The sequence below is a fragment of the Molothrus aeneus genome, chromosome 1 (assembly GCF_037042795.1).
Source record: "Molothrus aeneus isolate 106 chromosome 1, BPBGC_Maene_1.0, whole genome shotgun sequence".
In the NCBI taxonomy this organism is placed as follows: domain Eukaryota; kingdom Metazoa; phylum Chordata; class Aves; order Passeriformes; family Icteridae; genus Molothrus; species Molothrus aeneus.
In genome coordinates, this window is record NC_089646.1 from 79,392,864 (window position 1) to 79,413,813 (window position 20,950).

The 20,950-nt window shown below is 35.3% G+C and overlaps 1 protein-coding gene across 1 annotated transcript in view; it reads left to right on the forward strand.

Moving 5' to 3' along the window:
• The window catches only part of DNAH5 (dynein axonemal heavy chain 5), a 115,589-nt gene that overhangs the window by 40,859 nt on the left and 53,780 nt on the right, over positions 1–20,950 (forward strand). Inside the window, exons 27-43 of the mRNA XM_066559747.1 lie at positions 75–313; positions 1,117–1,357; positions 1,814–2,013; positions 2,785–2,938; positions 3,598–3,761; positions 4,417–4,573; positions 5,603–5,815; positions 6,595–6,819; positions 8,071–8,243; positions 9,344–9,522; positions 11,120–11,307; positions 11,885–12,079; positions 12,750–12,884; positions 13,608–13,715; positions 14,417–14,570; positions 16,217–16,363; positions 18,719–18,960. Of these exons, the coding sequence (XP_066415844.1) occupies positions 75–313; positions 1,117–1,357; positions 1,814–2,013; positions 2,785–2,938; positions 3,598–3,761; positions 4,417–4,573; positions 5,603–5,815; positions 6,595–6,819; positions 8,071–8,243; positions 9,344–9,522; positions 11,120–11,307; positions 11,885–12,079; positions 12,750–12,884; positions 13,608–13,715; positions 14,417–14,570; positions 16,217–16,363; positions 18,719–18,960 (3,114 nt within the window). The remainder of the gene's footprint in view (positions 1–74; positions 314–1,116; positions 1,358–1,813; positions 2,014–2,784; positions 2,939–3,597; positions 3,762–4,416; positions 4,574–5,602; positions 5,816–6,594; positions 6,820–8,070; positions 8,244–9,343; positions 9,523–11,119; positions 11,308–11,884; positions 12,080–12,749; positions 12,885–13,607; positions 13,716–14,416; positions 14,571–16,216; positions 16,364–18,718; positions 18,961–20,950) is intronic.

Consider the following 20,950-nt stretch of genomic DNA (forward strand, 5'->3'; position numbering starts at 1 on the left):
AATTTTTATTAAATTTTTATTAATTTATTATTATTTAATTATTTTATTTAACTTTTTTTCTTTTTCTTTCTTAGAATCGATGTGATAATCTCTTTCGGAAATATATTACTTGTGCAGGTGGAGAAGATCTTTTTGGTTTGCCAGTTACTCAGTGTCCTCACTTGCTTGAAATAAAGAAGCAATTGAATCTGCTGCAGAAACTCTATAATCTATATAACAGTGTCATTGACACAATCAGTGGCTACTATGATATTCTTTGGTCGGAATTAGACATTGAAAAAATTAATAGTGAACTTATGGAATTTCAGAACAGGTGAGAAACTGCTGCGGTGTTAAAGTTGCCTAAAGTACTTCTTGAATATGATTATAATTGGTTAGCACCAATAGTCATATATGAGCATGTATTTATTTAGTGAGACATAAAAAATGTGAATTTAAATTGAAAAATATATACATTACCAATGTGATAAAATCAGGGAAAATTTAGATTCTAAATGCTGAGCATTATTATTCCTTAGATTCTTGGCTACCTTTTTTAATAAGCTCAGAATAGATGTTGAAATTGTTATTTATTTTGTATGAAGAAAAGTTTCACCTTTTTCTTTTAGTATTGTTGTTCATGAGAGATAGATTTATGCTAGATGTCAATGGCAAGTTAGTGAATTGCTGAATAGTTTTCTACAAAATGGGTTAAATTGCATACACATGGAAGCTGAACTTTTCATCAAACCAGGATTAAAAAAATTTAAAGAATTAAACCCTGAGGAACAGGGTTTTTCTAGAGCTCAGAGCAGTGCATACATCAGTCTCACCAAAAGATGAAACCAAGATGTAGAACATTTCAACTGGTTTTGAAGATCACTTTTGAAGATCAGGCGGTTATTAAAATTATGCAGCTACATTCCTTAAGGGGAGGCTGTAGCTGCCTACCTAGCTATCAGTTATTGAAATAGACTGGAAACAGATTTTCTCACATGGAGAAGCACATGCAGAAACTACAAATTAAAGGTAACCCTAATTTGGAAGGTATGTGTTCTCCTGTTAAAACCATATACTGTGGCTTTAAAGAAAGAGTATTTGAAACTTTTTGAAAAGGCTTGCTTTGTCTCCACGTAGGTGCCGTAAACTCCCTCGTGCTGTAAAGGAATGGCAGCCTTTCCTTGACCTAAAGAAGACCATAGAGGACTTCAGTGAATGTTGCCCATTGCTTGAGCACATGTCAAGTAAAGCAATGATGCCTCGGCACTGGAAGCAGATTATGGATCTCACTGAACACAGATTTGATGTGGAGAGTGAAACATTCAAACTGAGGAATATAATGGAAGCTCCACTATTAAGATATAAAGAGGAAATAGAGGTATTGTGGAGGAAGAAATATGGAAGCTGAAACTAACAATTTGCTTGTATAGTATAGGGAGTATCAGAAGCAAGAAGGAAATCAAAACATTTCTGTAGAAAGAACAGAGACATGGACAATCGCTTCAGGTTTTTGTATGAAATTATGACACAAATATATCATGGTGTCAACTTCTTTTTTTATAAGTCATGCCATTTGTGAGGGTACCTTGCATTGTGACATTAAACTTACGAAAAGTAATCACTATATTATTTTATTCCCCCCCTCAGAGTTGATTAAACTGGGATGTGGTATACAGATTATTAGCTATGGTGTTTGTATATCTGTAGACCTTTCCAATAAATAGTTGCTCATGAGCCTAATGTTACCTAGTGTTAAAGGAAATGAAGAGCTAGATTCATATACCAGGGACTTGAGGGATTCATATCTTGTTTTGCTATCCTGTTTATTTAAAAGGATATCTGCACCTGTGCTGTGAAGGAGAGAGACATTGAGCAGAAGTTAAAACAAGTGACAGCTGAATGGGATAACAAGATGTTTAACTTTGCAAACTTTAAAACTCGTGGGGAGCTTCTTTTAAGAGGTGACAGCACGTCAGAAACAATTGCTACCCTGGAGGACAGCTTGATGATTCTTGGTTCTCTCATGAGTAACAGGTAACAGGAAAGCAGGGGAGGGAATGGGGGGAGAGATAAAAATATTAGTAAAAGTCTTTTAGTGAACAAATCTATCACAGAAAAGAAGGTAAATAAACATCTAGATAAAACCTAAGAGCTTGCTTGTCCTTGAGCTAGTTCTTATTGTATCTAGTTTACTTCCCCAATAAATTCTTTTGAAAACATGTAGCTGCAGCTTGGATTTCCTGAATAAACAGCTGAAAAGTTTTCATTGATGCAAGAAAGTGGAGACACAAGAGGGAACACTGCCTGGCTATGGCAGGCATACTATGGGTGTGACAGGCACTGCTACTCTGCCCCTGTGATAGGTCATTGCCTCATGCCAAAGGTGCTGAAAATCCCAATTAGAGCAAGCTTCAGTTAGTCTGGTTTCACATGCCAAAATACACAGATAAATAAGGAACACAGAACTTGATCATCAGGCAGATGGTCAAAAGCAGGAGTTTAGGAGAGTTCAGGAACTCTTGAGTTTACAGCTTTCAGGATGTTGAGTAGTCCCTTTACCTTAGAGTGAAATTGAAGTCTTGCTCCCACCCTATTTCTGTTGGATCAGAGCTGTGCTATGCACCTTGTGTACTCAGCAGCAAGTTGGAGCTGATTGGATTTAGAGCTGCCAACTAGCTGAATTAAGTTTTTATACTTTCAATTGAAAAATTTTAAGCATAAAAACTAGTCCGCTTATATGCTGCTTTTCAAGATTCTTGTTTTTTTCTTGAAATAAAGAATGCCTTTTTTTTTTTTTAATTGTAGATACAATACACCATTCAAGACACAGATTCAGAAGTGGGTGCACTATCTTTCCAACACAACGGATATAATTGAGAACTGGCTGACTGTGCAGAACTTGTGGATTTATTTAGAAGCTGTTTTTATTGGTGGTGATATAGCAAGGCAGCTTCCAAAGGTTTCTAGACATGCCTTTTTTCAGTTTTCTTATCAACATTTTAAGAATAAAACTGTACTGTGATGTCATTGATGCAGTAAAATAAATTTAATTTCTTTTAGTATTTAACAAAACTGAACTTGCTAGGAAATTGGGTAAGCAGTGCCAGTGGAAGACATGGTGTGACAAAGAATAAGAAAATCATGTGATCTGTTTGATCTTTTGATTTCTAGATTGTAAAGCTGTTAACTAATATGTATTTAAACATTGTGCCTAGTAGTAGCCTTCTGTAGTAGTACCTACCACTAGCATAGTAGTACCCAGGAATCCTTATCTTAAACTTTCCTGCATGGCTTTTCAAATTAAAAATGAGCTTTAGTTTTAGAAAAAAAAAATCTTCAGCTTTGAAGCTCCAATTCAAGTATGAGTTTTCTGTCTTTTTCTCTAGAAATGTAAGAGAAAGTACATAGCAGGCTTGACAGCCAAGTATAAAATAAGCTCTATTGTGTAAGCAGAAAGAATTGTGTCTAAGCTAAAATATTTCTAGAAGACATGTGATTACTATGAGAAGATTGCTGTTGAGATTACTGGGTGCTGGTTCTGGAAGCAGATACCTTTTCCCTCTTCTTTCTTCCTTTCTCCATTTCTTCAATTCCACGTTCACTGTCATATTTCAACAGGAAGCAAAGCGTTTCTCTAACATTGATAAATCCTGGGTAAGGATCATGACCCGAGCTCATGAAACACCCAACGTTGTTCAGTGCTGTGTTGGAGATGAAATAATGGGACAATTATTGCCACATTTACTGGAGCAGCTTGAAATTTGTCAGAAATCGCTCACAGGGTAAGATTACTACGAGACCATGTTCTTGGCCAGATGGTTGTGCATTGTGTAAACTGGGAAAAGAGCAATTGCTCAAGTACTGTCCCACGAACTTTGAAAGATCATGTTCTTATTCTACTATGAAGGCAGTTGAACTGAGCAAACAAGTTAGCAGGATAGTACAACACCTACAAAGAAACCAACTCATGGATAAGTATTTCATTTGTGGCTAAGGTGTCACTCACTGTCTATCTCTGTTGAAACCAAAGCTGGTTTCAGTCTACTCTCAATCCAGAAGGCAGTCTAGATTTGTGTGCCCCATTCACACCTTTCACAGATCTGGGAGACATTCAGCTTGAGACATATAAATGGCAAGTAAAAGAGTTAATGTAAAAATATTTTATTTCAGTTTAGTTTCTTTTCTTTTTATTGGTGTTTAGATTAAAGCAAATAATAAAAGTTTTGCATGCAATGATTTCTGATAATAAGAGAATAGCTTTAAAGCAGATGCTTTACACGAGTGTATGATGCATGAAAATTGTTATTACTACAGCTAAAAATTGTATAATAAATTGTGAGAAATACCACTTTTAAAGAGGAAAGGATGTAGAAATCAACCCAAATCACTTACCATCTACCCCCTCCTGGCTTCTCTTCCAATTTTTAAAAAATGCAGGTACCTGGAGAAAAAGCGCCTGCTATTTCCACGATTCTTCTTTGTGTCAGATCCTGCTCTCTTAGAAATTCTTGGCCAGGCATCCAACTCTCACAATATACAGGCACATCTGCTGAATGTGTTTGACAACATTAAAACCGTCAGGTTCCATGAAAGGGTATGTACTGCACACACCTCAGTTACATTCCTTCTCATTAACAATTTGTCATACTTGCTGAATTAGAGAGCTACTTGGTTGCATAAGGCATTCTGCTGTTTTACTTTATTCACTAACTATTTGATGCTGAGTAGGCTTTCTTCGTTTAAGATTTTTTTCACATCCTCATTTATGATGTAGTAAAACTTCATGTAGAATAGCAAACCAAAAATTTGCACCAGTCCTTAAATTTCAGGAAAATCCACCTATGTACTGAACTTTTTTCTGTGGCTTCCTTACAAATAAACTTTTGAGTCTTTATGAGCTTATTTGTATCTTTACATTGCCTGTATTTGTGTTTTTCCATTCATGTTTTGATTGTAAGAAAAAGTGTATATACTGTCTCTCCTGTTTCTGACCTGCCCTTACTGTACCTTCACACGCAGTGTTTTAAGAACACTTTTCTTATACCTTTTACAACAACAGATAGCAATATTTTCTCCTTATGTATGCATTTTTTTAGAAACTAATTTACCTCCCCATGCTTTTTGCTTTTGCTTTTCTTTGATTGTCAATGTTCCTTAACTTTTCTGTTTTCAGTATTTTTGATTCTAAGGCTGTAAATTTTGTTAGGCTGTTGACCCACCAATAATGGGGGAAGGCTTTCTTTATTGTGACTGCAAAGTGGATGTTGTTACAGAATCACAAAATGGGTCAGGTTTGAAGGGACCACAGTGGGTAGTCTGGTCCAGCCTCCCTGCTCAAGCAGGGTCATCCTAGAGCACATGGCACAGGATTGCCACTGAAACTTTAGTGAGATTCAGAAATTGTCAATATATTAGTTTTTGTCTCCTCGTTCATGACAGTGTTTTGTTTAAAGCCTTTCTGCATAGCAAAATAATGATTTAATAGTCTTTACATTTCATTGAACAAGTTGATATAATTCATTAGTTACTTAAATCAGTGTAACGGAGTGATTGCAGGAAAACATGAATTATTGTAAGGATAAATAATGTATCTATAAACACAAGATATTTTTTCTTTTACTAGGTATATGATCGTATACTGTCAATTAGTTCACGAGAGGGTGAGACTGTAGAGCTGACTAGACCTGTAATGGCTGAAGGTAATGTGGAAGTTTGGCTCAGCTCTCTGTTGAAGGAATCCCAGCTATCACTGCATCAAGTTATTCGCCAGGCAGCTGTGGACATCCAGGAAACAAGTTTCGAGATTACTGAATTTCTTTCTACTTATCCAGCCCAGGTAATATCCTTGCTAAATGAATGAAGAATTATTTCCTGATATTTATCAGTTTTTTTCTTGTCTTAGCATTCAAAGCTGCAGCCAGTGTTAAATACAAAACTAGCATTTAATTTTATTTTAATCATCTCAGTCTTTTAAGTTTCAGCTTCACGTAGGTGAACCCAAAAGAAGATCACTTACCCTAAAGCTCCTGTTTAAAAAGGAAGCTGAATGCAATAAATTAACATAATGAAGTTAACACTATTTTTTACAAGCTTAGTACTTGACTGCTGAAGGAAAAGTAGTAAAATTGTATGTTTGTTCATATATTCAGGATAATGCTATGTGTTGCTAAAGATTTAAAACTGAGGGTGTTGTTGAGGGAAAATTATTTTTTAGTAGAAGCTTCGCTTGTGATCAGGAATGTTGGAGATGGAATTAAGACTTTGTGAATTACTCTAAAAATAGTTCAAATTGAAGCAGTAATTATTCACTGGCTAGTTATTATTTATATAAAGTATATTTGTAACCTATAGTATTTTTATATATTCTGTAAATTATATGGAGCAGTTGTATAAGCAATGCACTGTAGGCAGTATCTACAAGACTGAGGTACAGGCTTAACTATGGGTTTTTGAATGCAGCTGGACACACAAAACATGACCTCTGTATGAATGCATGGAAAGTAATTTTTATACCTATGGTAGGATAAAAATTTCTTTAGTTTTTCTGTGTCTGTGAATGTACATTTTAGGTGAAAGAAAAAAGATTATGAAGCATATACTTCTGTGTTTCCTAAGGTCGGGTTATTGGGGATCCAAATGATTTGGACAAGAGACTCAGAAGAAGCTTTGACTCTTGCCAAGCAGGATAAAAAAGTTATGCGTAAGACAAACCAGTTTTTCCTGGATCTTCTGAACATGTTGATAGCTATGACAACAAAGGACCTTAGTCCATTTGAGCGAGTTAAATATGAGACATTAATCACTGTTCATGTGCATCAGAGGGACATTTTTGATCGTCTTGTAAGTATTAAAAAATTAACAATGAATTACAAGGAGTTTTCCACATAATACAATGTGAAATGATAAGAAAATACTATGATACCTATGAACTCCTGCCTCATAAGATAAACATTTAATTTCATTACTCTAATGATTATGTGTCCTGGAATATTATTAAAGTGCAGATGCTGCTTCAACCAAGTCTTAATTAATTTTAGGTAATTCAGTGGGTTTTCCTCTCCCCAGGCAGTAGCAGAATTTTATGTTTCCTGTTGGTCCACTAAAGTTAATAGTTACTCTGTAGCATGATCAGTTAGAGACTTCTATTTCCTCATACATTTTGTTGCAAGTAATTTTCCTTTTTCTGGACTGCATAATGAATTTCTACAAGTAAATAAAATAAATATAGAGTTATAGTACAGGAAAAAGATTGAAGCTGGTATTCTCTCTGTTCTAGTTTCAATAGCATACATAATTATTACTTAGGAATTTTTAAAATCACTTTACACCTTCTCATGCTGACACAGGATGCTAAAATAAGGAAAATGCATTTAGTTTGATCAACCTTAAAGCTAGCATGCCCTTTTACCTATGGGAAGTCCTGGACCTGATTCTGAAATTAAGCTGTCCAAGAAAAGAATTATTTAGTTTTGGTCCATTATTAATAGTCAGGCATTTATCTTTTAATTGTAGAATCGTTTGTTTCTAGTATAATCATTTTATGTAAAGTGTAGTTTTTAGATACAAACAAAATGATTTTTTAAATCCTGTTTTAATATTCGATAGAGCAACTGTGACTTATTCTCAGTTCTGTTGCATTCCTTAGATAGAATCAGTACCATGACACTGCCATGAAATATCTTTTTTCCCAATATGCATGTGGTTTCATACTATTCTCATAGCAGTTTATGACATCAAATATCACATTATGTACTTCTGACTCGTGTAAAAGTAAAGTGGTACAGAGGACTAAAAGGAATGGCTATTTTAAGGTTAAACTGAAATTACTCTTGTTTGAAGCTTATGGACCGTTAATTTGTATTTAGACTTTTGACACACTTGTCTAAAATCTGAAGTTCCTCTGCCTAAGTATGCGATTGAACAATAATACATTACAATTTTTGTGGTAAAAATCCAGATAGATTCTCCACTATCCACTATATTTTACTATGTTTGCAGTGCTGCCTTTGAATCTACCACTTAGATGACGTAATATAAATGTGAAAGTAAATGTTAGCCGTGAATGCCACAGCCTTGTCTTCCCTCTCTTAGTGCTGCATGCGTATCAAGAGCCCTACGGACTTTGAGTGGCTGAAACAATGTAGATTTTATTTTAATGAAGACTCTGATAAAATGGTGATTAAGATCACTGATGTGAGCTTCACATACCAGAATGAATTCTTGGGCTGTACTGACAGGCTTGTCATAACACCTCTTACAGACAGGTGAAAAAGACTAATTTTATTCCTTTATTCTTTGCTGCCAAACCTCAGCTTTTACAAGAGCAATTTTGTCATTCCTGTTGGATGCACATTGATCTCTGCAGAGTTTATCCTTCACAGTCTTGTCAAAGTCAGTACTTTCATATGGAATGCTTAAATATTTTTTGTTTCTGTGCCTTTTAATGTGAATAATGTCTGACTTATTTTCTCCCACATACTTGCACTGATCCCCATATGTGTCCTGAAGGTCACATAATGTAAGTGACCTTCATTCTTATGTACATGAAGCCAAGATACCTGAGGATCTGATATATCCAACAGATAAAATATGTAGAGATACAGGACAAAAGTAGGTGTTTACAGACATGCTAATTTTCTTTTCAGAGCTAAGAAAGAACAGACAGGAAAAGCAATTTTTATTCAGCTGCAGTAGTTTGGAGATCTTTGATCAAAAAGGATGTTGAAAGAATTCCAATCCTATTAACAGAGAGATCTACCTGTCTAACTCAAATAGCACAAAGAATGCTTTATAACCTATCATTGGCAAAATCAAGGCGTTGGTTGGTTGTGTTTTTTTTTTTTTAACTATTCCATACAAAAAAATTCTAAAGCTAGTCTTTATATATAATTATTAGCTGGTGTTTTGCTGCATTATGCATAGATGTTTCATTTATGAAAATGGGATGCACTGTGTGATCAAATTTCAAAGATGGACAAGAAAGGAAAGGTTAGATATCTTTCATTATTGTACTCCACAGTATAATGTGTTTCAAAGCTACTCCAGACAAAATAACTCAGTATCCAAGCTATTAAAACTAAGATTAAGCAGCATCTCTGTATCTGCTTTCTTCCTTTCTTGTGATCTTTCAGGTTACTGATAATTGAGGATTATCTGTTCTTTCACTTTGTGTGATGAAATGAACCTTAATATTCCCTGCATCAGAAACCAAGTGAAGGGGTTTTGTCCTTATTGATCTAAATTGTAATTAGGGGAATATCATTTCAGCACTTCCCTTTTCTTCTTTAAATCAGACCTTGCATAAGTTCCTCTAGCACTATACAGAAATCCCTCTGCTGCAGCTTGATTGATTGTTGCCATTTAGATGTTACATCACTTTGGCTCAAGCGTTGGGCATGAACATGGGTGGAGCACCTGTGGGACCTGCAGGAACTGGAAAAACTGAAACCGTGAAAGATATGGGACGGTGCCTTGGAAAATATGTAGTGGTCTTCAACTGTTCAGACCAGATGGACTTCCGAGGACTTGGTAGGATCTTCAAAGGTAAGATGTGGACCAAAGGTAAGCTGTTGGCCAAACAGTCAATTGTTTTCTGGGGTGCACAAAGCACAGTATAACTAACTGGGCAGAGAAAGTGATCCACTGTACTCAGCTTTGGAGTGGCCTCATCTCAAGTACTCTGCAGTTCTGGAGTCAACAGTACAACAACATATAAAAATACTGGAATATATCCAAATGACAGCAAAAAAGAAGGTGAAAGAGCTAGAGGACATGACTTAAGAGGAACAGCTGAGTACACCATGTTTGTTTTGCTTTGAGAGATTGAGGGGTACTCTCTTTGCTGTTTATAACTTCCTCGTGAGGGTGAGTGGAGATGGAGGTGCTAATCTCTCTGGTGTCTGATAATAGGATATGGGGGAATGGCTTGAAGCTGCATGGGGTGAAATTCAAGCTAGGTATTCGCTGAGAGTGTGTTCAAGCACTGGAGCAAGCTCTCCAAGGAAGTAATTTGGGTCTCAAGCCTGTTGGTGTCTAAATAGAAATTATAAAATGATCTTTTATATATGGATATATGGTTTGAATTTTAGATACACCTTTGAGGAGTCAGCAGTTCTACTTGTTGATCCTCATAAGGCTCCTTTATAAGTCAGTCCTTTATATTCTGAGATATTTTAGGAACTACATGAAAGTTTCAAAGGATAAGAGGACATCTCCATGAAACAAGGTTGAAACATAACAGGCAGATGGTTTCAGCCTTTTAATAAATGCAAGTAATTAATATCTTTCTATGTGTATAAAATACAGTTGCAACACTGTCTTCAGTAAATAGAAATGCTATGAAAACATGACACAATTTATGAAAGGATAGATAAGGTCACTTAAAATGACTTAAAGTCACAAGGAGAACTGCTGCTGTGAAGAGAAAATGTATGAAATTTATTGCTGAACTGGTGGGATGTGCTGAGTTTTGATTTCAGTGTTTTGTCTCATTCAAATATTGAAGTTTGTATCAGTACAAGGAAATGCATGGGTAGTTCTAGATATGCTAAAAACAATTTGCAGAGCTCACTGAAGTTAGGTGCAGATGACATTTTTTAAGCATCTGAAATTTATACCTGTTAGTCATGGGTGATGTCAAATAAGAGACCAAATGGAAGTTCTTAACTATTGTATTGTTGCAAGTGACTATATCTATGATTTTGTTCTGTTTTTCCCACAAAATCCAAGGAAAAATACAGTTCTGGAATAGACTGACCTCCAGCTTCTAAATGCAACTGTATTGTTCATTTTAATATGTCCAATAAGCTGTTGACAGCCTGTCACATTTTCATAGAATTACTGGAGGAATTTTTCTTTAGGGGGTAAAGAGGGACAGGAAAACATTAAAGATATAAGAAAAAGAGAAAAAATCAAAGAACATAATATGCTAGAAAATCTTAAGGACTTTGAGTTTGTATTTCTTACTTGGAATTAAAATTCTACTCTTTGTTCCTTTCCCAACCCTCAAAAATAAACACTTCCGTCCCTTCCCCCCATGCCCCCACCCCGAGATAGATTAACATAATTTTTGGCTTGTGAATTGCACCAAAAACTTTTAAAAACATAATGTTTATATGCTTAGTTGCTTTTCTCTTTGAAGGTCTGGCTCAGTCTGGCTCCTGGGGTTGCTTTGATGAATTCAATCGTATTGATTTACCAGTGCTATCAGTAGCTGCACAGCAAATAGCAATCGTGTTGACATGTAAGAAGAAACATAAAAAAATGTTTGTTTTTACTGATGGAGACAATGTAGAAATGAACCCAGAATTTGGCATTTTTCTTACTATGGTAAGTATTCAGTAAGTTCTAATATACCAGTGAGGACTGTACAATAATCAAGTCTAACTTGGTACTTGCTAACTCTTACATCTTTCAGTTCTTAGAACTAACTCACTGATGGTTTGAGAACATTGAGCATTGCTACAAACACAGTTTACAGGGTCTTGTTTCAATAGCATCAAGCACATGCAACTAAAAAATGCAGGCATTTAATTTGCAGGCATAAATACAAGTTATCTCAATTTCAGTTATCTTCTACATGCCAAATTCTGTCTCCCAAAGTATGCTTTTTGCTACAATTACAGAAAAATTGCCATAAAGATATAGGTAGGAGTAGCCAGTAAAAATAAGACCTATAAGACAAACTCAGATTTGAAATGCTTAGGTGGAACATTTTTCATGTCCCATGGGTATAAAAGAGGCAAAAATTCTGTAGAGATATGGTGGTAAGTCTGCATGGCAATTAATTTTGACATTTGACTTAAAGCAAATTAATTATTTTTACTACCAAAATGGCATATTCATTTGCTGATTCTTCTGTTTGTGCAAGGTACATTCAACTTCAACACCTGTTTTTCCTCTCCAGAATCCAGGATATGCTGGACGGCAAGAACTTCCTGAAAACTTGAAGATCAATTTCCGTTCAGTGGCTATGATGGTTCCTGATCGTCAGATCATAATTCGTGTTAAATTGGCCAGCTGTGGTTTCATTGATAATGTTGTATTGGCAAGGAAATTCTTTACACTGTACAAGCTGTGTGAAGAACAGCTGTCAAAGCAGGTAGTACACTCATATGATGCAACCTGATTATTTTAGGGAAAAACTATCTGTGAAATCACAAAATATTTGTATGAAGAATAAGGAAAGGCTCATGCTCACTAAGTAAGCTAAGAGACACTTGCAGTTTAGTAATGCAGCCGTCTGCTGTCCTGGAAGATTAACTTCTGCTGCAGGTTGTCGATGCAAGGATGGGGCTTTCATGCAGATTGCCACTTATTATTAAGATTTAGCTTTAGTGCATGGTGATGGCTGAGACAAATAAAATATTAATTTTAGCCTTTGTTGATATTACAGAGTGGGTTGAGAGGCATTTGGTTTGTGCTGCCTGTGCTTGTACAGATATTTCTCAGCTTCTAAGGGCCACAGAGAATTCAAAATAATACTGATAAAGTATTTCTCAATAGTCCTTGGGAACTCTGTCTTGATTAAATAACTTATGATTAATTTTTTTTTTTCTGTCACATCTTAGATTTTAATAGATGGTAGCAGATTTGGAAAGTGAATTTGGTCATTGTCATACAGCCAAAGAATAGTTGATGGGTGTTTGGAGGCATTTGAAATGCATGTACCACTTCTCCTACATATTCATCCATGCCTTAAATAGTAAATAAGAACTATTTCATCCCTATTAACTTGGGGAAAATCTTCCCAAGCTTCACATATCTTCTAGGTGCATTATGATTTTGGCTTGCGGAATATATTGTCTGTACTGCGTACGCTGGGAGCAGCAAAAAGAGCAAATCCCACAGATACTGAATCTACCATCGTCATGCGTGTTCTGAGAGATATGAACCTGTCTAAACTGGTAAGTTCTGAGGACCTGATAAATAATTTAAACTGCACTTTGGAGCTACGTGATCTCTAGAAGATTGTACGTGACCTTTACACTGAAGCTAGCTTGGAAATGTTTCATTCTCCGAGTGGAACATTTTAGCTGTGAGGGCGATAAATTTCTCGTAGTACCCTGTGTGGGACTGAGGAGGGAGTGAGCTTTCTGTTGCTTGACTTTCTACCCGGGCTTAACCTTGAATTGTTCACAATTTTTTAACTTATTTTTCCTGCTACTGTTAGAAGTAAGTAGATGTCTATGCAGTAACTTCTTTAGAAACTTTGTGCTTAAGTATTTAGTTACTCTTTTGAAAGAATCTGTTATTCATAGTAATGAGGACCATTTCACCTGTCTAAATAGCTAACAACCCTCTTCTGCTGCTGTGATACATCATCTTTTTTTTCTTTACACCAAATAAAATAGACAATTTTCTAAATTTTATTGCGAAAATCTACTATAAGAAATTCATTCTGCATGTTAGTGATTTATTTTGACAAATGGAAGCATCATGTGATCTCTTTATGCTGTGTCCTTCTAATGTTTAGCACCTAGAGGATTATATAGATTGTTCCTTAGGTTCTCAAGCATTTCTTTAGGTCTTCAGGACTTAGGGATTGTTCTTTCTAAAGTTGATAAAATAAATAGAACTGGTTTTAGTCTTTGTGGATTTTTGTTTTCCCTGATTTTCCCTGATTTTAGATTGATGAAGACGAACCTTTATTTCTGAGTTTAATTGAAGATCTGTTTCCAGATATCCAGCTTGATAAAGCAGGCTATCCTGAACTTGAAGCAGCCATTGACAAACAGGTGATGTTTCTCATGATTTCTGGCGCTCTGGTATAATTGCCATAATTGTCATGAAGTGACATCTAAGAAAATTCTTGTGGACTCTATCAAGCTGGCAATATATATTTTACTATTTAAACTTTTCCATAAATCTTTACCACTGGCACAGTATTATTAAGCTTATTCTTCAGATCACTGAATTGGGATTATAGTGTCCTGTAGTTTTCTTGAGTCATGGTTACTGGGGTCCAATTTGAGAAATGCATGTATATGAGCTTGCCTTATGTGACCCAGGATTTATTATTTATCTAAAGTCCTGACAATTAGAATATTAATTTGAGAAAAGATTTACTTAAAATTACATCTCTTTTATTTAATTTCCCATTAGGTGTTTGTAATACTTCAGTAGGGCCAACTTAAGAATAGAATGTATATATATATATATATATATTATAGATATATTATAGGTATATCTAATAGATTATAATGTACATGGAGGCTGGTTTACCTTATTTTTCTGAATACATATTTGAATACCAAATATATCTCCTTTTTCCAACAGTTTTTTTTTTTTTAATATACACAAAGCCTTTACAAAGGGTATAATGATCTGTTGATGATATATCAATATCTATCTATTTATCTGTCTATATCTAAAGGCATCAAAATATATTTTGTGCTCTGAAAGAATAGTAATTTGGTTTTCTGTCACTGTCTCTTAGGTGGAGGAATCTGGCCTTGTTTGTCATCCTCCTTGGAAACTGAAAGTTATCCAGCTTTTTGAAACCCAGAGAGTAAGGCATGGATTGATGACACTAGGACCTAGTGGTGCAGGAAAAACTACCTGCATCCACACTTTAATGAAAGCAATGACAGGTAATGTTAGTCCTTACATTGTAAACTGTTACTGAACTGTTACACTGTAAACTTTAAGCCCCATTGTTTCTTTTCAGAAAGCCTCAATTGCTTCTCTGTGAGAATATATTACTGGAAGAATGAGTTTGTATGTTGAGATACTAATTATTCAAGTAGCTTAAAAATATCTGACATTAAAACCCATATACTTCATGTCCTTTTGTCCATATTATCATACTTTTATGAGAAGTTCTTATTCTAGGTGGATTAAGAAAGAGGAATACAGTCTAGGCAGCCAGCTCAGATTAAAGCGTCTCCTGGGTTTTGCTGAGGTAATGCTGGAACCTTTTGCTAATCAGAAGTATTTGTCTTTTTGAATACAATGCATAAGACAGGAACTTTGCAATATAAAATAACTGGTTTTATAACCATAAATTCCTGGTTTAGACAAGACAGGGGAAAAAAAGTCTTTGAGAGCGTTAATTTTGTGTCCTGGCTGGAGGCTTGAAGACTACTTTTTTTTTTTTTTTTTTGGTCATCTGTACTTCTAAACAAATATATTAGTTGAAGAATGTCTGCTCGATCTTATTAAAATAAAAGGTCATAGCTTGGGGAGAAAAACCTGTCTTTTGAGGTAAGCTTGTGTTACCCCATTTCACAAGTTGCTTATATGGTTTTCCAGAAGTGAATAATTTCTGTAAAAAATAGCTCAAAAATAGTTCAGCAAGTCTCATACATGCAGTAATGTGCTGTGTTTAAGAAACGCTGTAAGCTCTACATTGCAATGGAAGTGATTGTTCCATTTAGGAAAAAAGCCGGAAAGAACAAAGTTGCATTGCACAGTTTTCCTATCTTATTTTTCTAGCACTGAGATGTGAACTACTACCAAGATAAAGTCACCTCACTACTTTTTTCAAAGCTGATCTTCTCAGCTTTGAGAAGATCACAACCTCATGAAACGTTAAAATGCATGATCTGGCAGGCTTTTATCTTACATGTTAGTGAAATCTGATTATAATGAAGTTATTTTAAAATAGGTAATTTTTTCAGCTCTTTCTTTCAACATCTTACTACTGGCTCCTGGTTATGCTTTAATATTGGGGTTTTTTAAAGATGTCCAGCATTGTAGTTTTTAAGCTATTGCTAACGAGATAAAAAATGAAGGTTATGTGGTCATGGTATGGCTAGTTAGAATTTTTCTGTGCAAGAGAATTCACAAGAATATGCCAATATTGTATATTTTATCTGTTCTAAGATGTAGGCAAGTGCACAGAAGGGCAGAATAATCAATCATCTATCTGGTATTTATTCAATGGGTTTTAAAAATGTGTATCCAAGCCAAATGTTTTAAAGCACTATTGTTTGATAAGCCTTCAAAATATTAAACTAAACCTTGAATAAATTTCATCTTGCTGCTTTTCTCTTCCCGATGAAGCTATGAAATGTGAATTAAATATTCAAAAGTTTCAGAACTTCATTTTACTTTTTCTGATGTCTCCAATAATGAATTTTGTATAGCAAGAGAAGTTTTTCAAATAAATACAGATGTTCTTATAATTATGAATGCATATTAAAGCATATACTTGGGTGTAATGAGTTTGAGTTTGTCAAAGTTCTCTTACCTCTGAAAAGAAATGTAAAAACTAACTGGTGGTCTGGCTTCATAGATTGTGGACAGCCACATCGTGAAATGAGGATGAATCCTAAAGCTATAACTGCTCCACAAATGTTTGGACGCCTTGATGTGGCAACAAATGATTGGACAGATGGAATATTTTCAGCGCTCTGGAGAAAAACTTTAAAAGCAAAGAAAGGTATTGTGGTGGGTTGACCTTGTCTGGACTCCAGGTGTCCATCAAGTTGCACTACAACTCCTTTGCCCAGCTGGGCATGGGAGGGAAAATAAACAGAAAACAACTCACAGGTTGAGATAAGGCAGTTTACTAAAGTAAAAGCAAAAATTTGCATAAGCACAAGGAAAGAGAAAAAAAAGGATTATTCTTAACTTCCCATCAGCAAGCGATGTTCAGCCACTTCCCAGGAAGCAGGGCTTCAGCACACAGAGAGGTTGCTCCAGAAAGCAAACACTGTAAACAACAGATGCCCCACCCTCTTCCTTTCCTTAGCTTTTATATCTGAGCAGATGTCATATGACATGGAATATCTCTTTGGATATTTTGGGTCAGCTGACCTAGTTTTGTCCCTTCCCAGGATCTTACTCAAGCCCAGCCCCTTGATGTGGGGAGTATTGAGAAACAGAGCTGATGCTGTGCCAGTGCTGCTCAGCAGTATCCAAAATACTGGTGTGTTATCAACACCTTTCCAGCCACCAATGCAGAGCACAGCACTGTTTAGGGCTGCTATGGGGAAAGGAAATCCAGCTCAGCTAGACCTAATACAGGTATACTGAAAAAGGCTGCCATTTAAAATAAAACAAAAAAAATCCTCAGAAAAGAAAAAGCTTCAGGAAAACTTTATTACACACAGTAACAGGGCTTTTTTACTTACATGGAAGCATTAGAAAATTGCTGGAAGAACTTCTGTCCCCTTTATAGTCTCTATTCTAAATGCTTTGTGTTCAAACAGTGTAGTGTAACACTTCACTGCACTTACTGAATTCTTTCTTTTGTATATTAGGCCCTTTTGTATATTAGATGGAAGGAAAATGGAAGGTAAAAGTCAGTTGCCCCATAAGTGGTATCCTAGAAAAATTTTGATGCTGTCAGTATTTCTACCTGTTCTCTAGCTGCCATTTTAAAAGGAACCAGTTGTGTCGTAACAGCTAGCCCTTCACATATCCTAGTCCATCTCAAATGGCACTAGACAATTCTATTTAGGCAGCCAATTTCTGCCTAAAATTATGCTGACATATATTTGTAGGCTGTTATTTTAACTAAATGAGTGTCCTTGAGGGTTTGATGCTACTAGATTCTTGCTTGATTATTGCTTCCTTTTTGTCTGAAAATTAGTATGTGATCTTTTCATTATGCCTTAGAAGAAAAAGTAAAAAAATCCTAACACTTGTTGCACTATTTAATATAAAAATTCTTAGTCTTGAGAAATACAGATACTTTTAAAATAGAAAATACTTTTCAATTTAATTTTGGTAGGCTTGTTTCAAATCTAGAAATGGAACACCCTTGAGAATGTAACATGGCATTAACTACTGAATTTTTATCTTTTCCTTCAAGATGAAATATATATTAGTACACCCATATGACTTCCTCAGATTTACTCTGTAAGAGTTCTGTAATATCTCTTTATGAGTCAGACTCCTGACCATCTCATGCTTGAGATTCCTGAACTGTAGCTATAAAATCCCTCATATAAAAAGTTTATCATCTGTTTCATATCTCCTTGGTTCAATGCTAGCAACCCTCCAAGCCACCTAAATAAACACTGACTCTGATGGCAGAAGGAGCATCGCTAGCTAAGGAGCTGTCTAGAAATGCATGGTGGGGCTGCCTGCCTCCTAAGGGGTGGGCAGTCAGGAGCCAAGGTGGGATCTCTTTCCAGCCAGGATCTGTTGCTCTGTACCCATGTGAGGCGAGGAAAACGGACCCAGACTCTCCTAGGACACAGAATCAGGCTTTAAAATACCTTTCAATTAGCAAATGGAAAGCAATGAAAAAACTTCCAAGGAAGCTGGATCAAGTTTAGGAACAGAACAAATGACAAGAATCTTCCCCTAATGGACCTCTTTTACTTATGACAGTGTGCATGCTATTTGAAAGAGTGATTTTTCAAGTGTTCCTTTCATATATTTTTCTCTAAATTTATAAAACTCATTGAAAACAAATGAATGGTGTTTAAATATATCTGTAGTTGTTATCTTCTTTATGTCATTTCATGTAACTTGAAATAAACCTTATTTATTACTGTCTTGAAGACTGGATCCATAAAACTCTTTCGGAGTATTAAAACTCGTGACTTATGCTGATGGCACTTTATATACTGAAGAATGGATAATTATTAAGAATAGGTGACAAAATGAAGTACCCAGATGAAATTGAGTGATAGAAACGGTAATTGTATTAAAAGCTGAGATTGTAGCTGTGTGCATGAATTCAGAATTTGTTAAAAATTTGTTTGCAGAAATAAGAAACTGGTCCTTGAAAGAAGCTAGCCGTTCATCCATAGCTGCTTTTGTCTGTTATGTTGCATTGTAGGTGACCACATTTGGATAGTTCTTGATGGTCCAGTAGATGCTATTTGGATTGAGAACCTTAATTCTGTCCTGGATGACAACAGAACTCTAACGCTAGCAAACGGTGATCGGATACCTATGGCGCCAAATTGCAAAATAGTCTTTGAGCCTCATAATATTGATAATGCTTCTCCAGCAACAGTTTCAAGAAATGGCATGGTGTTCATCAGCTCATCAGTTCTCACCTGGAGTCCTATCCTTGAGGTAGAACAGCTAAGTGTCTGTATACGCATTGAAAGTTTTACTGGCTACTTCTTCAACACTTCACTCTTATTACTGTAGAACCTTTTTTTGTGCCTTTTGCTATGAAATCCCTTTTCCTCTGTATAAACTTCTAGGTCAGTATGTAAAATAGCAATGTTTCTGGTCGTTTATGCAAGAGTGAATAATTTTTTTAAGGAACATAGTTAACATATTACACTTTTAAGATCATGGTAAATTTACTTTGGGACAAATTTGTAATTAGAATTATTTTATACAATTGAAGGACAACTCAGTTTTTAAAACTACCTGGTAGCCCTTAGTACAGACCAAGGAGGAGAAAAGAGTGAAGTTGATTCAGGGAACTTGAAATCCTCAAGAAAATAGGAATTCTCTTGATATTTCTTAAAATTTATTGCAGTTGGGATTTAGAACCAGAAAAGAAGTCAATGCAGCATCAAAACATGTAATTTTTAAATCGATGTTGTTACTTGGTTGTCTGCTAACATTCCTAGAAGCAAAGTATCTGAAGAACTATGCAGTAGTTTCTCTCTCTCTGGCATGGAATGAATAATTCAGAAAAACAGAACATGTTTCAGGTGTGTTTTAGAGTCAAAATCCAGCATATAACATATTAGAATATATCAAAGTGATTTATAAAGCCTTTTTTTTTTCTTTTATATGTCATCTTTTATCTTCCAAAACCCAGTAAAAATAAATCCTAATCTTGACAGAATGCTTGTGACAATATATTGGATGACAAATTCTGAGACTTGAGCAGACAATTTTTTTTTTTTCACGTAGCAAAATCTTGGTAAAGATGAAACATGGAAGTTCCCAAGAATCTACCTAATGTTCCACAGTAATATACTTAAACAAAGCTTTCAGTGTTTAATTCCAGTTTTCTTTTCTGTGGAGAAAACAATAGAGACAATAGCAGTTAAAAAAAAGTTGGTTTCTCATTTTCTTCCCTTAAGACCTATATTACCTTAAAAAATTTTAGTGAAGTACACTACTCAGGATTAGCACTTTAAAAAAGAAATTAAAATAAATATTATTTTTTTCTCTGCATTTTTTCTTGTCTAGGCCATCTTGTTGAGAATTCTTGGTTAGCATTATTTTGCTGTGATAAACATGGTTGTCTCCTGAATATGAAAAATGAAAACTTTCTCCTGCATGGCTAAGATACTGATTGCTGTGAGCATACAGATAATTACTTTCCCTGAAGCCCAAGTAATGTCTGGTATATTTCACTATAATCCCAAATTAAATTCCTTTACATGGGCTTTAAAATTCATTTTTATATGGGCTTTAATTTTAAGATAGGAATTATTTTCTGTTTATGAAATTGGAACACCATCCAGGAGTTTGTAGTGTATTTGTTTCCCTGTTTTTCAGACTTAAAAAGACAAAAATTTATAAGTTACTATGAGCTAACGGACTAAATTTTACTGCCCTCCATTTTAGTATGTATCACGTGAACAAGTTTTTGTAAATATTTCTTAAGATTAATGTCTCACGGTCTCATTCAGTCATTTCATTTTCTAAATCAAATAGGATACCAGCGGAAAATACAACTAATCCTCACCTAGTTAGTGTTGCCTAACTAGTCCTATGAAAATACAGCTTAATCCTATAAAAATACAGCTGGCCTCACATTAACATTCAGATATCAGCCTTTTGTAGTGGTTACTCTATATTATTCTCAGATTTCTTATTTTTTAAACCCGTAAAGGTTCTCATGCTTGTAAGTTTTATATAACTTGCTGTTTATAACCAGATTCCTTGACCCTAAATCCCTGAATTGTCTGGCAACAGAGGAAATTGGCTTGTGGCACTGCCTAGAACCAGTGTCCTTAGCAAATTATAGGTTTCAGCCCAGACAGAACTCAAAAGAGACAGTATGCTGTAGTCCAAGCCCTGAGTGCCAGGCAGTGCCTGGTGCCTCCCTTTGGGACTGGAGGCAGTGGAGCTCCTCTAGGAAAAGTGAAGC